This window comes from the organism of the source record quoted next, unplaced genomic scaffold (assembly GCF_019419815.1).
Source record: "Pyrus x bretschneideri cultivar Hongxiangsu unplaced genomic scaffold, Pyrus_bretschneideri_v1 Contig28, whole genome shotgun sequence".
NCBI lineage: Eukaryota > Viridiplantae > Streptophyta > Magnoliopsida > Rosales > Rosaceae > Pyrus > Pyrus x bretschneideri.
The window spans coordinates 3,846,499-3,863,051 of NW_025999590.1; the positions used below are offsets into that span (position 1 = coordinate 3,846,499).

The following is a 16,553-nucleotide window of genomic DNA, read 5'->3' on the forward strand; positions in this document are numbered from 1 at the left end:
TTCGTGTTGTTTGTATTACTTTTCATAGGGACTCTTAATTAAACTCTGTCGTACTAGGTTTCGGATGGTGGGGTGCATGATCTTGCATGAGAATCCAAAAATCACAATTGGGTCCTCTAAAATTTGAGTCGGCAAACTCCCGAAATAGTTCCTTCCTCCCATAAAAACCTGATAAAATGAGTTGAAAAGCACCAAATATTATCTTTTCTGTTTCCGTTTACTCTGTTCACATTTGAATTTCTCTCGAGTTTTTTTTCTTGTATATAATAAATAAAAAGTTTGTGTTCTTCCTGTGTGTGGCCACAGAAAAAAGGGAAAAAAAAAGTGCAAATATGAGTAGTTTTAGGGTTCACATGAACTGCTAACAAAATTTATGGCACACAAGTATAAGAGCGGCGCAGGTTTGGGAGTAGAATTCTCTCTTCATCAGTCTCTTCTTATTTAAAAAGTTATGATTAGGCCACATTAATATCTTATCCTGACTTCTTTATAGAGAGAAAAAAATAAAGAGGAAAATATGAGAGAAGGAGGGAAAAGAAGAGAGGATTTGAAGATGAGAAAATTCGACTCAACAGGTTTGCATCTATAGTTTGCATGATTACAATTTACGTTACGTGTTACAACTTATTCAAAAGACATAATTTGTAACACGTAACGTAAATTGTAATAATGTAACATTGCTGTCAGTGGAGAGAGATTTGCTTTGAACAAGTTTCATACTATTTTTCTCTATATACCTCTTGTCTCGTTGCATAAAAGAAAAGAATATGAAATTGGTGCAAGTTTTACGTCGGCTGACTAGGAAAAATCCGTTTTATGACATCACATAAGAAGGAGAACGCACAAAGTGTCAAACACGAATGGAGTAAGATCCCATTGAGAAGAAAAGCAACGAACCAAACTTGCAGTTTTTTCCTTCTTTTTTGCTTTATTCTTTGCTTTGCATTTGCTCATATCTGCATTCGCAATAAAATTATGCCTTTTGAATCTATATGTTGTCTCAAGTTACAAAACTCATATACTAAAAGTCTAAAATTACGATGCAGGCCTGCGGTTACTCAACTTGGTTAGAGATGTTTCGATTAGAATATGTGATCATAAGACGAAGGCTTGGAGTAAAATGTGGTAGATGAAAATTTAAGAAGATTTTAAATAGACTATAAGAAAAGATACGTAGTACTTGGTGTTGACGGAAGGCCAAGTGTGCGTTTTAGAATTCATACAGGCGACTCCACTTAATGGGATACAAAAAAAGTTATGTGATTTGATCTGAATGAGAAGCTTCCTCGTTAGTGGCAGAGCCATGATTTCAAATAATGGTGTCATGATTTCAACCAAAAAAACTTCGTTGGACCATTTCGTCGAGCACTAGTAGAAATGTGTCGATTCTTGCCAACACGATGAAGGCTTAATGCTAACATATGTCAACAACTACTATGATATGTAGAGGCTTGTCAAGGGTGGCTATAGGAAACTGTAGAGTAATGTTAAAGATTCTAAGACTTGTCAACTGAGGCACTTTATTGAGCACTTGGTGCGCGCAATAGAGTCGTACACCAGAAAAGAGAAAAGGAAGCTAGGGATAATAAGAAAAAATAGAAGTAGGAAGTTACAATTTAGTTTGTCCTAACCGTTTATATGATCAAATACGATGCACATACAAATATACATCGGATTTTTAATGTTATTGAGGTCATGATCAATGGTCTCATTCTGACTCCGTCATTATTCCCTAGTACCCTATTTATTGGGATACAAGAAAAGTTATGTAATTGGACGATTGAAAAGCTTCCTCGTATCGTATTGGACCCTCGTCCTTTTCGTGGCAGTTGAATATTCAAATTAAATAATTTTCTTACCAGCAGGTCATAATCCTCCGTCAGCCGTGGTTATAACGCCACCGTGATGTCCGCTCAGTGATTTACGCGCCTTACTGTTTTTGGCAATAATATTTTCTCTTTTGCTTTCGGATTTATTTTTCAGGTTTTTCCCTCATCACCATAAACGCATGAATGGCCAAAAAGTAACAGAAAACAAAACATATTTGTGGTTGTTTTATTTTTTAAAATCTTATTATTCTACATTATTTGATAATAATATGTGTGGTTTTAATGCTACGAGTGTTTTGGTCATTATATTTGATTTCCACAACTGTTTAAATCTTTTACTTTCAATCACAATCATTCATTCCCTTATTATTTAATACTACATAATACAAAAGAAATTTCTTTTAATCACTACTTGAAAACTTATCGGTTTTGGGACTATTGATTTGTTTTTTTTAGTACATCAATATTTTTACACTAAGAAGAGGGGGAGTTTGACAAAGCTACACAATGGGCAGCCTAATTTGGTATCGAATTCCCCATCCACGAGATTCAAACCTAAAACCTCTCACTTCCAAGTGAAGAGAAATACCACCAGACCTAATATTGAGTGGCGTATTGATTTATTTTGATACAATGATATTAGGAAGGGTTTTCTTATTGACACCTCATAAATTGTTGATTACACCTCATTTAAAATTTTAATATTGAATTAATAAAATGTTATTATAATGAAATGACTATTTAGGCCTAAAATTTAAGACTTTGATTTCTTAATAAAACCCACAAATCCAACGTGAAATCAAAACTTACACACCAAAAATATTTTTCTTGGAGCTCTCAAATTAACTTTAATCTCAGGCTTCCATTTTTTTTTTTTTTAACTGTAACTGATTCACAGTTTGACACGAAACATTAAACTTGATGCTAGGATTACCAATTACTACCATGTAAATATTAACAATAGAAAGTTTGATCGGGTAAATATTTTGCCACATCCACTGCAAAATATCTGCTCATTAGAGAAGGATAATATGTATTCATGCCAGATTTATAGGGCCGGACTTTTCCCAGGACTTTTAATTACTCTTATATATGAATGATCATAGATATGTACTTATATCCACTACTATAGTTTTGAAGCAGAGTTGTGGAAGCAAGGGTTGTGGCAGTTTTGCAGGTTGCAGGCGTCTAAGAGAAATTTTTGTTTTTTTATTTTTCATATTTATGTGCGAGTGGATTATGAGGGTCTTTTAGGAAGTTAATATGGGTGTATTAAGACAATTTTTCTTTTGAAAAGTAAGTGTGGGGTGTGTTTAGTAGGGTTTAGTTAACAATTTGTGGGGTGCTAATAAAACAAGCCTATTGGGAAAGTCAAACTCGAGACTTCAAACGTACAATTGAATGCTCTTAACTAACCGAACTACAAATATTTTGCAAGAGTATTGATTTTAAAACTGAAAAAAAAGAAAAAAAAAAAAAGAAGAGGATTTGGTTAGAGCAATAGCGTTAGTAGGTTAAATAGTTAGTTTTTAAGGAGAAAAAAAAAATCAGTAGGAATAAAACTCACACTAAAATGCATAGACACGACTAATTTCCGCCACACCAGTAAAGCACTATGATCTATATGCGAACAAATGTTTAATTTGTAGCCACATGTATGGTTATGTTTCTTTTAGGCAAAGGGACAAGTGATGCGAGTTAAGCTACTAAAAATGTCCCTATCGTGTGTCTCCTAAATTTTCAGCGTAAGTTAGGTTGCCAAAGGAACATGGCATTGCCTCTCAATTTTTTGAAAGGTTGGTTTACAAATTCACTTTGTACTTTTACACATTCACACCCCATGGTAATATTTCTACTAACTAATCATGAACTGTTAACATACCTTTGATTCTTCTTGGAAAAACATTTAATACACTTATTTACAAACTTTTTTTATTGAAGTGATATTCGAATCTAATTTAAACTACATGACAAGAAACAAGAACTTCGGTTAGGGACACAGTTCTAGGGGTCGGTTTTGGTTTTTTCTGTTTAGGATTGATTTCAGTTTTTTCAACCCTACGTAGTTCCATAGTCAGACGTAGAATGAGAAAATTAGCACTTGCACTCAACTTTCATGCGTTTCCAAGCACCAAAATGACACGTCCTTCGTTCTCGTCTCATAAGAATCAACATAAGAGTTTCATTTTCCACATGGTTATTTCACAAACTAAACGACCCCTTGTTGCATTTTATTTTTCAAGAATTAAGAAAAGTAAAATACCAAAATCAAGGAACTTAAGAATAGGAGAGTAAGAAATAAGAATCGGATCAACTAAAGTTGTTTGATTACGGATTTTAAGACGAGATTAACTAAAATGACCTCTTGGTTCTCAAGCTGTTTGATCACGGATTTTAAGACGAGATCCACATTGCATGTAACTAAACAATAAGGGTATAATCGGGTTTTCACTCATTACCTTCCTCCACTTAATTTGAGTCCAAAAAAAAGGTAAAACCATTGAAACGGGAAACTACACTATCACTAACACTTTTCCATAAACCGCCACAAAATTATCATAATTTCCTATAAAGTTCCTTCCATCCACACTGTATTTATTACAGAAAGCGAAACAGAGGAGGAGAGGAGGAGGAGGAGGAAAAGAAGAAAGATGAAGCATTTGGTTGTGATGTTCTTCGGGGCACTGCTGTTCATCTTCCAGAACCGTGGAGTTTTAGCGGAAGACGGGTTTATGAAAACCAGAGGAGTGCAGCTTGTGCTGAACGGAGTTCCGTACTATGGACACGGCTTCAATGCCTACTGGTTGATGTACATGGGGACCGACCCTTCCGAGAGGGTGAAAGTTTCGTCTGCCCTCCGAGAGGCGAAGGAACATGGGCTCACAATTGCAAGGACTTGGGCTTTCGCCGATGGCGGATACAGAGCTCTGCAGACCTCTCCGGGGTCGTACGACGAGCGAACTTTTCGGGTAAGTGCTTTTGCTGGAACCGCTTTTATTAGAAGCACGTCACTCAGAAGATAGTCCATAAACTCTTTAGTTTTGTTTCAAGCCATCCTCAGAAGCGTTTACAAATGATCTGGTATTAGAGATTGTTTGGGACTGCCCTTGTCGGAAACACTTTTGCTACTAAGCGTTTTTGTTAGAAGCACGTTCAAAATTGTAGTAATTAAAAAAACACTCGAAAGTATTTTTTAAAGAAACATTTGACAGGTGCTTGTCCATAAAGCATTTTTACGGTCCATAAACATTTTTACGATCCATAAGCATTTTTACCATTTACTACCAAGTGTTTTTTATTGTCAGAAAACGCTTTTAGCTCTTCCATAAATAATTTATAGTTTTAATTTTGGTGTGATTGTCTTTTTTGTTTGGTTTTTGGGGTTGGAAGGGGTTGGATTTTGTGATATCTGAGGCAAAAAAGAATGGGATCAAGTTGATACTGAGTTTGGTGAACAACTATTACAACTATGGAGGCAAGAAACAGTATGTGGAGTGGGCTAGAAGCCAAGGCCAATCTCTATCTTCTGAAGATGATTTCTATACCAACTTTCTCGTGAAGGGATTTTACAAAAATCATATCAAGGTAAATCATTTTTCTTAATTTGTTTTAGGGTTCGTTTGGATGTGCTTTTAAAATAACTGAAAACACTTTTAGAGAAAATATTTTTGGGTTTCAAAAGCACTTGAAGTGTTTTTTGCAAGAAGTATCAGTTATGTGTTTTTTTTCTTTTTCAAAAAGCGTTTTTAAGTGATTTTCTTGGATTTACTTGTATTTTTACTAAAGATTGGTTCCAAAAACATTTTCACCAAAAATGCTTTCAGCTATTTGAAAAACACATCCAAACGAGCTCTTAATTTCTCAGTATTATAAGTGCTTTTAGTAAAAACAATGTTGGGTTGATGTAAGTTTATAGGTATTATTTGGTTGGTTTTCATCTTCTAGTATCATTACTTTTATAGTGAGAAATATTTCACGTTAACTTTTACCAATTTGCAAAAGACTAGATAATAGTTTTCCGCAAACATGAGTTTGGCCAAGTTGGTCAATATAGTGTACCGGTTTTCTTCTTTTTGTCTCTAAACTACACTAAAGAGAGGGGAGAGTTTAAACTTTAAATGTAGTAAACGTAATGAGTTGAAAAAATACTCTATTTATCAGGACAATCTACTACCTATTCGTGGCCCACCTTGTAGATTACAATAATTTAGAATAGATCGTCTTTGTCAGAAAGAGAAAAAGTATTAAAAAATTGTATAGTTAGTTGAAATTAGGTCAAGTCCCGTTTGTTCTGAATAATAATATATTGATATGGAGGTTTTGTGATCTTGTGTATATGTAGACTGTTCTTACGAGGATCAACACTCTGACTGGAGTTGCTTACAAAGATGAACCAACCATAATGGCTTGGGAGCTTATGAATGAGCCAAGATGCACTTCAGATCCATCTGGAAAAACCATTCAGGTCTGCCAAACCTTCTCTTTTTTTTTCTTTCTCTCACGTTCCGAAGCGATCGGTTTGTAGACCTGAGGATCTGTATTCGAATCTCTCTTTTCCTGGTATCGGAAAAAGTTTATCTCTACAAATCTATTCAAGCTCAGTTTGTTAAGAGCATGTCATGCACATTTGGTTTAAAATTGATGTCTAAAAACTTGTATCATGGTGTGCCCCGTCTTCATTTGTTCAGCTAGTCTCTCTAGTATTTTGGCTAAAGGCGAGCGAGAAATTGAGTGTGCGAAAAACTACTACAGTAACTTTTTACGGCTAGAACTACTGGGGTATCTAATCCCATTTGCTCCCCTAACTTCCGTCTCTCAGTGTCTGTGTCGCCCCAACAGAGTGCTTTCGCCGTTGGTGGGGAAAATGATTGACCTTTGTATTTGCTTGACAGGCTTGGATAACGGAAATGGCGTCTTACTTGAAATCCATAGATGGAAATCATTTGCTAGAAGTTGGCCTTGAAGGGTTTTATGGATCATCAAATCCGAAAAAAAATCCGAATAACTATCCAATTGGAACTGATTTCATTGCAAATAATCAGATCCCTGACATTGACTTTGCCACCGTCCACGCATATCCCGATCAATGGTAAAGATTCATAAAATGTGTCGCTATTTTTTTGTTTGATACAACGATATTCTACTTTAAGGAGAGAGAAAATGTCGTGAACAGTGTTTTTTTGAACGATGTGCAGGTTAACCGGGTCAAGTTACGAAGATCAAGTCTCTTTTTTGAACAGTTGGGTCAGTGGTCACATCCAGGATGCACAAAACATTCTGAAGAAGCCAGTTCTGTTTGCGGAGTTTGGAAGGTCTTTGAAAGAGTCGGGTTATACCACAAGCCAGCGTGACCGGATGTTCACTGTAGTCTACTTGGGTATCTACTCGTCGGCTAGGGGTGGAGGTGCTGCCGTTGGCGGCTTATTCTGGCAACTTCTGGCCGAAGGAATGAACAATTTCCAAGACGGGTATGGGGTTGTGTTGAGCGAGAGCTCCTCGACAGTTGGTTTGATTGCCGAGGAGTCTCGGAAGCTTAATGAGATTCGGAAGAAGTATGCCAGGTTGAGAAACATCGAGAAGTGGAAGCGAGCGAGGGAAAGTCGAAGGGATCGGTTCTGGTCTGGGAATAAGGCCAATGGTACAGAAAACTGAATGAAGGTTGATGTCTTAAATCCATGTATGTTCATCCAAGAGTTAAGGATTATAATCTGTTTCGAAAAGCAACGATCACACGTAGTTCGTGAGATATAAACGAAAGATAGAGCTTTATTGATCTTATTAAGTAACTAGTATGTTTGGTAAAGTACATCAAATAAACTTGTTCATTTGCAGAAGCAAGCATTTCCAGCTACTACATCGAGTTAAAGCTACAGACGAACTTTGTCAAGGTGCCATTAACTATGGCTCGATCTGAACAAGTACCTCGCAGTCGAATTGATAGATTTAGATGACAGTTCCATCTTTAATCGTTGCACTCTTCAGTACGACTGATTCCCGACCCTAAGTAAAATCCTTTGTCTGCTCTGTCTGCTCTTCAATTCCCTGAGAAGTCAAAGCAATTTGTTCATCAATGTTGAAATCAGAAATAATGCAATGGTGATCTGTTTTCGATTCCTTTCAAGTTTCGAGGAGTGTACTAAAATCACCATTTGTGATCAGATCTTTTCGGCTCCCTCATAACTTCACTATCATATTCCTAGCAATGAGAAGGAGCGATATACTTGGAAAGAGAGACTTCTCCTCATTGCCGCAGAAAATAAAACCCAGAGAGGGTAACTAGGAAGCCGGAATGCTAGAATTCTCTTCCGTTGCTGCAAATTCTCTCAAGACCATATCCACCTCTTCCACAACCCCTAGTTTCCTAAACCATCCAGCCAGTGTTTCAGCGGCTTCTTTCCCAACCATGATACCATCTCTCTCCAAAGCTATCAGAAATTTTAATGCCTTTTGAAGCTTATTCTCCTTTTCGTAAGCAGCCAACACTAGAGCTATACATTTATCATTTGGCTTAAGACCAGCAGTCCTCATGTTTTCGAACGCAACACGCGCCTTTTGACTTTCACCCGATACACCATATGCATTTATGAGAAGTCCGCATAGCTTAGTGTCTGGAGAAATACCAGCTAGCTGAACTGCATTGAACACCCTTTGAGCTCCTTCAGTATCACCAACCATTGAGTATGCTCTTAACAATGCCTTGTAAACTTCACTTCCAGCATAAACCTCTCGAACATCCATTTCTGTGAGCAAACTCTCTCCCTGATCAGGCATTCCAGCTCTAATGTACGCCATAATCATTGAGCCATACGATCTTTTATCCAACAGCTGTCCAAGGAGCCTAAGTTCTTCAAAAGTTTCTTCAGCTAGCTTAAGATTTCCAGCCTTGCTATACATGTCAATCATGGAGTTAGAGTTACCTGATCACATATGAAGCCTCTAGCCTTCATGTTCGAAAGGGTTTTTACAGCATCCTCAACTCGGTTTTGTTTCCCATAACCATGAATTATTTTGGTATAGTCACGAATGTTGGCTTCAAAAGATTCTTCTAGTAAAGCAATTTCGGCCACCTACAAACGGTTCAGTAAGCAGATTTTCAAAAATACGACATTTGTAAGTGAACTTGTTGAAGACGATAAAATATACATGTGGAGAGTGCGAGAATCTCATAACATGCAGATCAAACATGAACAAATTGGAGTTCTAAAAATGTATAAAAGTTGGAAGAGGATTAGAACTTGAAAGAGATGGAACATGACAGCTCCATCCCTAGCACTTCAAATTCGAAAACAGGGAAACCTAAGCCAGATATTCGAACAAGGACTTACCTATGATGCTAAAGGGGGTTCAACAGCAAGAAATCATCTTGCTCAATGAGTTTGGACCGCTTGAATTGAGAAAACAAGTTTTAGTCACAGCTGAGAATTTTAGATTATCGTAAATAACTTATTCTTATTTCGCCCATTCAAGATCTCTTAATCATCATTTCTGATTACCCGTCATGCCACGCCTAAGTACCATGACCACCTAACAGTCCTTATCTCCCCTAATTGAAAACAAAACATGATTAGGCAGCACCAGAAATGGCCATTCACACTTGATACGTAATTGCTAATTGAAATTGTTTTTATCAAGAACTCAGATGGGTATTCAATTTCAACACAATACACACCTTGGTCTATCAACAGCATGAACAATCTGATCATAGCTGGCTAAGGTGACCTAAAAATCATCTACCTCTCCCTCCCTAACACACACACACACACACACACACACACACACACACACACAGAAAAACACACAAACTTCCTTTCAAGAATCCTCTGATTTCTTCAAATTCAAAGGACCCCAAGAATTCACATCCACAAAAACACTAAAAACAGTAAATACAAGACAAAAGCAAATGATAATAAAACTTGGAAAGCATTGAACTTTAGAAAATTAAAAATAAACCCAGTAAAACAAAATTGCCTGAAGGTTGTAGAACTCAAAGTACTGAACTTTAAAACTATCACGATAAAGCCAGTAAAAAGCAAATACCTGAAGATAAATGGGGTGATCCTTTACCCTCAATTCTTTAAGAACAGCAAGCCAGTCAGCTCTGCAAGGCTTCATAATCCTACCCCAATCAGCCAACAACTCGCACAAACTGCCCTTCTCTGGAGAGAAGCAAATGAGCTGCCTCATTAAAGCCCTACACCGCTTGCTCATATTTTGTGGCAGTTGTTCAATAGCTTCTTTCTGAGCTTCTGTAATCTCAGGACTCACCACATCCAGCCTAATCCGCGACTTCCCTTCATTGCTCTCAGTCTTCGCCGTCTCCTCCACGCTTGCCGCCGCCAATGGCCGCTGGAAACGGCGGTTGTGGGTGACAAGGCTCATTGGGATTGCCCACAAAGAGTTGCCTGTGAATCTGTGGCAATGGGTTTTCTTCGATTCGTTGGTCATTGGGTTTGCTGGCTGGGGATAGGGATAGCAGAAAACGTTGGAAGCATGGGCGCCCGTGAAGAAAACTTGACCAGCTGCCATTGAAACGAAGACGAAGGGAAAATTTGAATTGGATTAGAGAGAGTGAGGATTAGAAGTTGTTAATTTTGCATATTTGGAGTGGATGGAAGCACAAACAAGATTCAGTAGCTGAGACTGAGTGACTGAGTTTCGGCGGCTGCGGAATCTATCAGAGGCTGCCAACAGGTGAAGTTTCCCGGTTTGCTAGGCAGGATGGGCTCCTTGCCCATTGTAAAGAAAAGGCGTAATCTTCTACAACTTTTTGTTTTTGTTTTCTTGGCTTTTTAGCCGAAATGATTTTGGCAGAACTTTTCTCGTCTTTGACATTTAAATCAAATAAAAATAGACTCCGAGTTTGTGTATAGTCAATTATTTTGGTTATTTCGTAAAAAATCTCCATTCAATATGATAAAATGATAAAAATACTCCCACTTGTCAAAATCATTGTAGCCTATTGTTTGTTATATTAAGTGTGTTTTGGTCATTTTGATTCTTATTTACCAAAGATATTTCCTAGAAAATAACCAAAATGATTGACAATGTACAAATTTAGTGATCATTTCTATCGATTTCAAATCTCAATGACCAAAATAAGGAGTTATGCTAATTTCAGAAACCATTTTTTTAATATATGAAGGGGTGGTAGGAAAGGGTTTAATTCGAAGTCCCTTTGAAAAGTAATACAAACACGACACAAAATGACAGACCTTATTGGCATATATGTGTGGTGGCAACACCGCGTGACAGTGTTGTCAAAACAATTATTCGTGTTGATTCTTAAGCTCGCATTCAGCTGTTTGTGTGTGGTGGCATCATCATATGATGGTGATACCAGGAAAATAAAAATAAAAAAAATCAAAACGTAGTTCGTGAGATATAAACGAAAGAAAGAGCTTTATTGATCTTATTAAGTAACTAGAATGTTAAGTTACATACATCAAAGAAACATGTTAATTTACAGAAGCAAGCATTTCAAGCTACTTCATCAAGGTACCATTCACCGTGGCTCGGAACAAGTACCTCGCCGTCGAACTGATAGATTTAGATGACAGTTCCATCTTTAATCGTTGCATTCTTCAATACGACTGTGATTCCCGACCTTATGTAAAATCCTTCGTCTGCCCTCTCTGCTTCTTCAACTCCCTGAGAAGCCGAAGCAATTTGTTCATCAATGTCGAAATCAGAAATAATGCAATGATGATCAGATCTTTTCGAGTCATATCAAGTTTCGAAAGGAGTACTTACATCGCCATTTGATATCACCACATTTCTTCCTATCTTGGCGTTCTTGTCGATTATGCAATTCCTTCAAGAGATATGGCACAAAAAATCAGTATAAAAGAGCGAGAATTCTATTCAGAACTAAACAGAAATCTGTAACTAATGGTATTTCACCAGATTTTGGTATTTTCTCCGACACCAATTGGAACCTTTCCTTGAGCTAGCAGAGATGCAATCTCAGATTCCGTTTGGTAGTAGTCTGCACCCATCATCATAGTATCCTGAACATCGATTTAAAATAACCAAATGTAGTCAGCGCTCGTAATACCAGCATGCTTATGTTTGCAAGCGAATTCTAACTGCCGTTTGAAATATATAACAAAACAATGAGTTCAAGATTGACAGATTGGAATCTGGTAGCCTGTTGTTACCAATGCGTACCTTCAGTTCTACACCGGACTCTAGACGAGAGCGCACACCTACAATGGAGTGTTGAACGCTACACTCTCGCAAGAAGCAACCATGAGAAATAATTGCATCCATAATCTGCAAAATTCACTTAACAATGAGATCAGAAAGACATAGCGAATATCACATGGTAAATTAAGCTCGCAATCATACCCTGCATTCTTCAACTTTTGTAGGTGGCAAGAATCTAGGAGAGGTGTAGAAAGGTGTCTTTGGATCATTGAATTCAAACTTCGGGGGCTGCAGGAAAGAAAGTATGTAATCAGTAATCGTTCCCACATATGCACGTCAGGGAAAAAATCCAATCGAAGAGTAGGAATGATTCAGTGCAGGTATTACCAACCTGTTCTGTGAGGGCCAAGTTTGCATCGAAGAAAGACTTTACAGTTCCGATATCCTCCCAGTAGTCATTGAATAGATATGCCTGATCATGTAGAGCATCCCGTTACTCAGTCACTCAGTTACCAGATACAAACCAATTTTTGAGAATTACTTGTATAAATATTCAAAGATGAACTATAAGAAAAAAACAAAGATGAGATAAAACTTTTATCGAAAGAGCTATCTCACCTGGACGTTGTGCTCCTTCACAGCTGATGGAATAATCTCGGAGCCAAAATCATTGCAAGAAGGATAGCTCCACCTTAATAGCTTTAGTAGGACATCAGTTCTGAACACATAAACACCCATCGATGCAATATAAGGAGAATTCATAGCCTCCAGATCAGAAAGCCCCAGAACAGTGGTGTCAACTTGCTGCAGTGGGCAAATAAGCCATAGACAAAAATTGAAATTAGGGGAAGGATATGGCGCATCATCTGGAACGATAATTGAAGTACTTTGATTACAGTAAATCCAGTAAAACAAGGAGGAAAGCACAAAAATACAATCAAAATAAGCAGCTTTAACTACCATTGCTTCTAGGTCAGCGCCTTTTGGTTTTTCAGCAAATTGGATTATACGCCCTGACTGGTCTATTTTCATGAGTCCGTAATCTGATGCCCGGCTGCAAGACAAACAAGATCCACGACAAGGACAAATATCTGTCAGTCATATTTCCAAGGTGGAACAAAAGAAGCAGAGTTTATTTTGAACATATATCTATCTGTGAGGGACGCTTGAAACAGTAGTATTAGGAAACGAAAATGTACCTTTCATCCATGGGTATACATGAAACTGTAATGTCGGCATTTGTATCAATATGTTTCTGTAAGAATTACGGCCATTGGTATGAAGGATATATGGATTTTTAGAAGGTTATAACTAAAATAAATTAAAACTTTCCACCAGCAAGTAATAAGCACCTGTATAAAGTCCAGATAGTCCATCCTGTAAAGATGATCGCCGGATAATATCAGTATATGCTCAACATTTTTGTTCTTTGCATCCTGCACAGATCATCCAAAAGATTTCAGTCTATTTCCACCAAATTCTCGATAAAGACTTGTAAAATCGAAAGCACCCACCTCGAAGACCCATATAAATTGCCTGACAGCATCAGCTGTTCCTTGGAACCATCTCTTCCCAGCTTCTCCTGGTGTTTGAGTGGCAGCCAAAACCTATTGCTCCAAAAAATTAGTCTTCAATTCATTAAATATTTTCTTCATTAATTGCAACGATCAAATGTGGTTTGACAGACAAATTCTAACACATTACCTCCACAAATCCATCTCCGAAATTCATACCATCCCCGAAATTATAAGTACGAGCAAGGTGACGATTGAGGGAAAACGAGTTATATTGCGTTAATATGAATATCTTTTTAATGCCACTGTTAATGCAATTGCTCATTGGGATATCAATCAGCCTGTAACACCCTCCAATCGGAACCTGCAAATCACATAACATTGCAAAATTCAACACCAAATTTTACGTAAAGAAACCATTTTTCGATATGATTAACTGAAACGAAAGACAAACAAATACTGATCTCTTACCGCCGGCTTGGCTCTCTTGCTGGTGAGAGGAAAGAGGCGAGTTCCGGCACCTCCACCCAAAATTATAGAAGCCACATTTTTGGGGTCAGCCCTTGGAGTCTCAAACAGTGGTGCCTGAAACGTCTGAAATCAAAAGCACAAAAGCCAAAAGTGATTACTCAAAAAAACCCAAATCATCAAAATCCCAAGATTTCGGTTTAGAAAACAAGAACAACAGTTACACACACAGGATCAGGAAGACTTACCACAGCCTCTTGGTTGACATCGGTAAAAATGGAGTAAGCCACACCAGGAGGCTTAAGCTTCCTACCTCTGCTTTCAAATTTAGAGCTTTTGAGAAACAGGGCACTCAAATCTCTGCTCTTTGAACCCAACCTCACACTCTCCCCCAAGAACCCATTGGCCCTCAATGTCGCACAGCAGGAATCCATGGTTCACAGAAACGAAAAAGCACACAACTTTTCAAATATCCTGATTCAAATATTCTATGACCTAAATGGTTTTTTTATGCAACAGCAAATAAAAGCACTTTTCAGAAAAGCCCTACAAACATGCACAGGATCGAAAACAGAAAATCACCCAAAATACCAGAGGCGAAATCAGGAATTCCCGGATCGTCGGAAAATTGTAAAATTAGAAAGAATGAGAAGAACCCCAGATGCCAAAAGGATCAAAGCCTTAATGCTACTCTTCCTGTTCTAACGATGGTGTGACCAAAATGGGAGGTGATCGAAGTGAGCCAAAAATGGCAAGTGGAAGAGAGTGAATGCCGGGTTGGCGATGGAGGTGCTGTGGGTTTTGGGTGAGAGTGAATGCGTGAGAGAGGTCACAGAAAACTAAATTAAATCAAGGGCTTAAATTAATGGAATTTAAGAGTGAACTAGTTGGCAACCGGAAATGGTGAGTGAGAGAGATGTACTGTGATCGAGTGTGTAGGTTTTCCAACTCTCTCGGATTTTGAAACAGTCCTCATATATTTTATGAAAATAACGAAAAAAATTAAAGGATTTTAACAAAACTGTTAATTTTTAATGAAAAACTATATTTTTACCTTTTCTAGTACTATTGTGTTACATATTTATTTGTCATTTTTCATTCAAACTAAAATTTTTGAGAATTTTTCGTTAATTTTCCTAAAAATTTAAGAATAAAGACTGGGGACGAAGTTTAGACTTTATCTTTTTTAGAGAAATTTTTAAATTTTGATTAAAATTAATAAATTTTGTCGGTATTTTCATCTTATCAATTAAACATCAACAAATTATCATATGACATTCTCTCAAATTTGATTTTAAATTTTTATGCTTTTGGACAAATTTTTTAACATTTTCATCGGTAGCAGCTAAAATAGATATTGATATCAATATATCTATTGATAGTTTTATAAATTTACATATCGATATTTTCAGTGTTCGTACAAGTGAGGCTAACACAAAGCTACTAGGTATTCTGGCAGTTAGTGACACTCTCCTGCCACGTTTTCATAGTCATCAACTTTTACAAGTACTTTATGGTGAGTCTTCTTTGTATTCTGGCAGTTAGTGACACTCTCCCGCCACGTTTTCTCCAAGGAGAAAACTTAAAATAAAATGTAGGGGTATATAAATACAAATAAGAATATACTAATTTTTAAAGATATTTAATTTTAATCCCTTAATACTATAATTTAGTGATATTTCTTTTTATTTGTAAGTAAGAGATCTTAGGTTCGATTTTCCTCAAATGTGAGTTTGAACGACATTATTGTTAACTCATTATAAGACTAAGCTCACTTTTTTTTTTAATGTAGATAATATCGTTTGTTAAAAAAAAAAATTTAATTTTGAGTAGAGAGATATGGACCGTCCATATGCTGTCATTTACAAACAGTATCTCCAATTTGTGAGACGGGAACCAACTGAGTGGTTGCACTCACCACCTCCATCTGCCGTCATTTACGAACAGTATCTCCAATCAGTTGCCCCGACTTTAACTCACGATCTGACCGCTGAAGTCATTTTGTTCTCCTTTAAACAATGGAAATTATTATTAACATTCTAAAAATATTATTTGGTACGTCAAATTTTTTATAATTAGAAAGAAGTCATTTTTCTCCTCCTTTAAACAATGGAGATTGTTATTAGCATTCTAAAAATATTATTTGGTACGTCAAATTTTTTATAATTAGAAAGAAGTCATTTTTCTCCTCCTTTAAACAATGAAGATTGTTATTAGCATTCTAAAAATATTATTTGGTACGTCAAATTTTTTATAATTAGAAAGAAGTCATTTTTCTCCTCCTTTAAACAATGGAAATTGTTATTAGCATTTCAAAAATCTTATTTGGCACTTCAAACATTTTATAATTAGAAAGAAAAATACACTCGTAAGGAGTGTAGAATATGAATTTTTTTAGTGCTAATAACAATTCTCTAAACAATTTTTGCTTAATTTACCCCCAACAAACTAGGTAGGGTTGTACTAATTTCAAAGAGCTCATCGTATTCTAAACATTCTTGTCATCTGTGTGAGTCAAATCAAAAACTCATCGTCACACAACAATAATTGAGCAGGCAAGTATGTAATAGATCGCTATAGAACAATATGGTATTTT

General features: G+C 36.8%; 3 protein-coding genes across 4 annotated transcripts; 1 reads left to right on the plus strand and 2 right to left on the minus strand.

The window, feature by feature from the left end:
- The first annotated feature begins 4,409 nt into the window (after nt 1-4,409).
- On the plus strand, nt 4,410-7,663 carry LOC103955377 (mannan endo-1,4-beta-mannosidase 7). 2 transcript variants are annotated; one of them, XM_009367254.3, is made up of 5 exons: nt 4,424-4,798; nt 5,220-5,414; nt 6,172-6,294; nt 6,722-6,918; nt 7,025-7,663. In XM_009367254.3, the coding sequence occupies exons 1-5, from the start codon at nt 4,481-4,483 to the stop codon at nt 7,479-7,481; spliced, it is 1,290 nt and encodes a 429-aa protein (XP_009365529.2). In that variant the 5' UTR covers nt 4,424-4,480; the 3' UTR covers nt 7,482-7,663. The 2 variants fall into 2 exon arrangements, with proteins under 2 accessions (XP_048444239.1, XP_009365529.2); XM_048588282.1 differs by lacking the exon at nt 5,220-5,414 and having other exon boundaries at nt 4,410-4,798.
- On the minus strand, nt 7,578-10,622 carry LOC103955378 (pentatricopeptide repeat-containing protein At1g01970). The gene is given in 3 exon segments (XM_009367255.3): nt 7,578-8,734; nt 8,737-8,896; nt 9,867-10,622. Coding segments are annotated over 3 exon segments (1,278 nt in total). The 5' UTR covers nt 10,356-10,622; the 3' UTR covers nt 7,578-8,105.
- A 589-nt stretch (nt 10,623-11,211) lies between these two features.
- On the minus strand, nt 11,212-14,905 carry LOC103955376 (glucose-1-phosphate adenylyltransferase large subunit, chloroplastic/amyloplastic). The gene is made up of 14 exons (XM_009367250.2): nt 14,206-14,905; nt 13,961-14,083; nt 13,680-13,853; nt 13,490-13,582; nt 13,328-13,411; nt 13,175-13,230; nt 12,936-13,029; nt 12,594-12,779; nt 12,367-12,447; nt 12,177-12,263; nt 11,997-12,101; nt 11,730-11,836; nt 11,580-11,640; nt 11,212-11,477 (listed from the first exon to the last, which is right to left on the minus strand). Exons 1-14 carry the CDS (start codon nt 14,389-14,391, stop codon nt 11,376-11,378), a joined length of 1,539 nt encoding a protein of 512 aa, XP_009365525.1. The 5' UTR covers nt 14,392-14,905; the 3' UTR covers nt 11,212-11,375.
- Between the last annotated feature and the right edge of the window lie 1,648 nt (nt 14,906-16,553).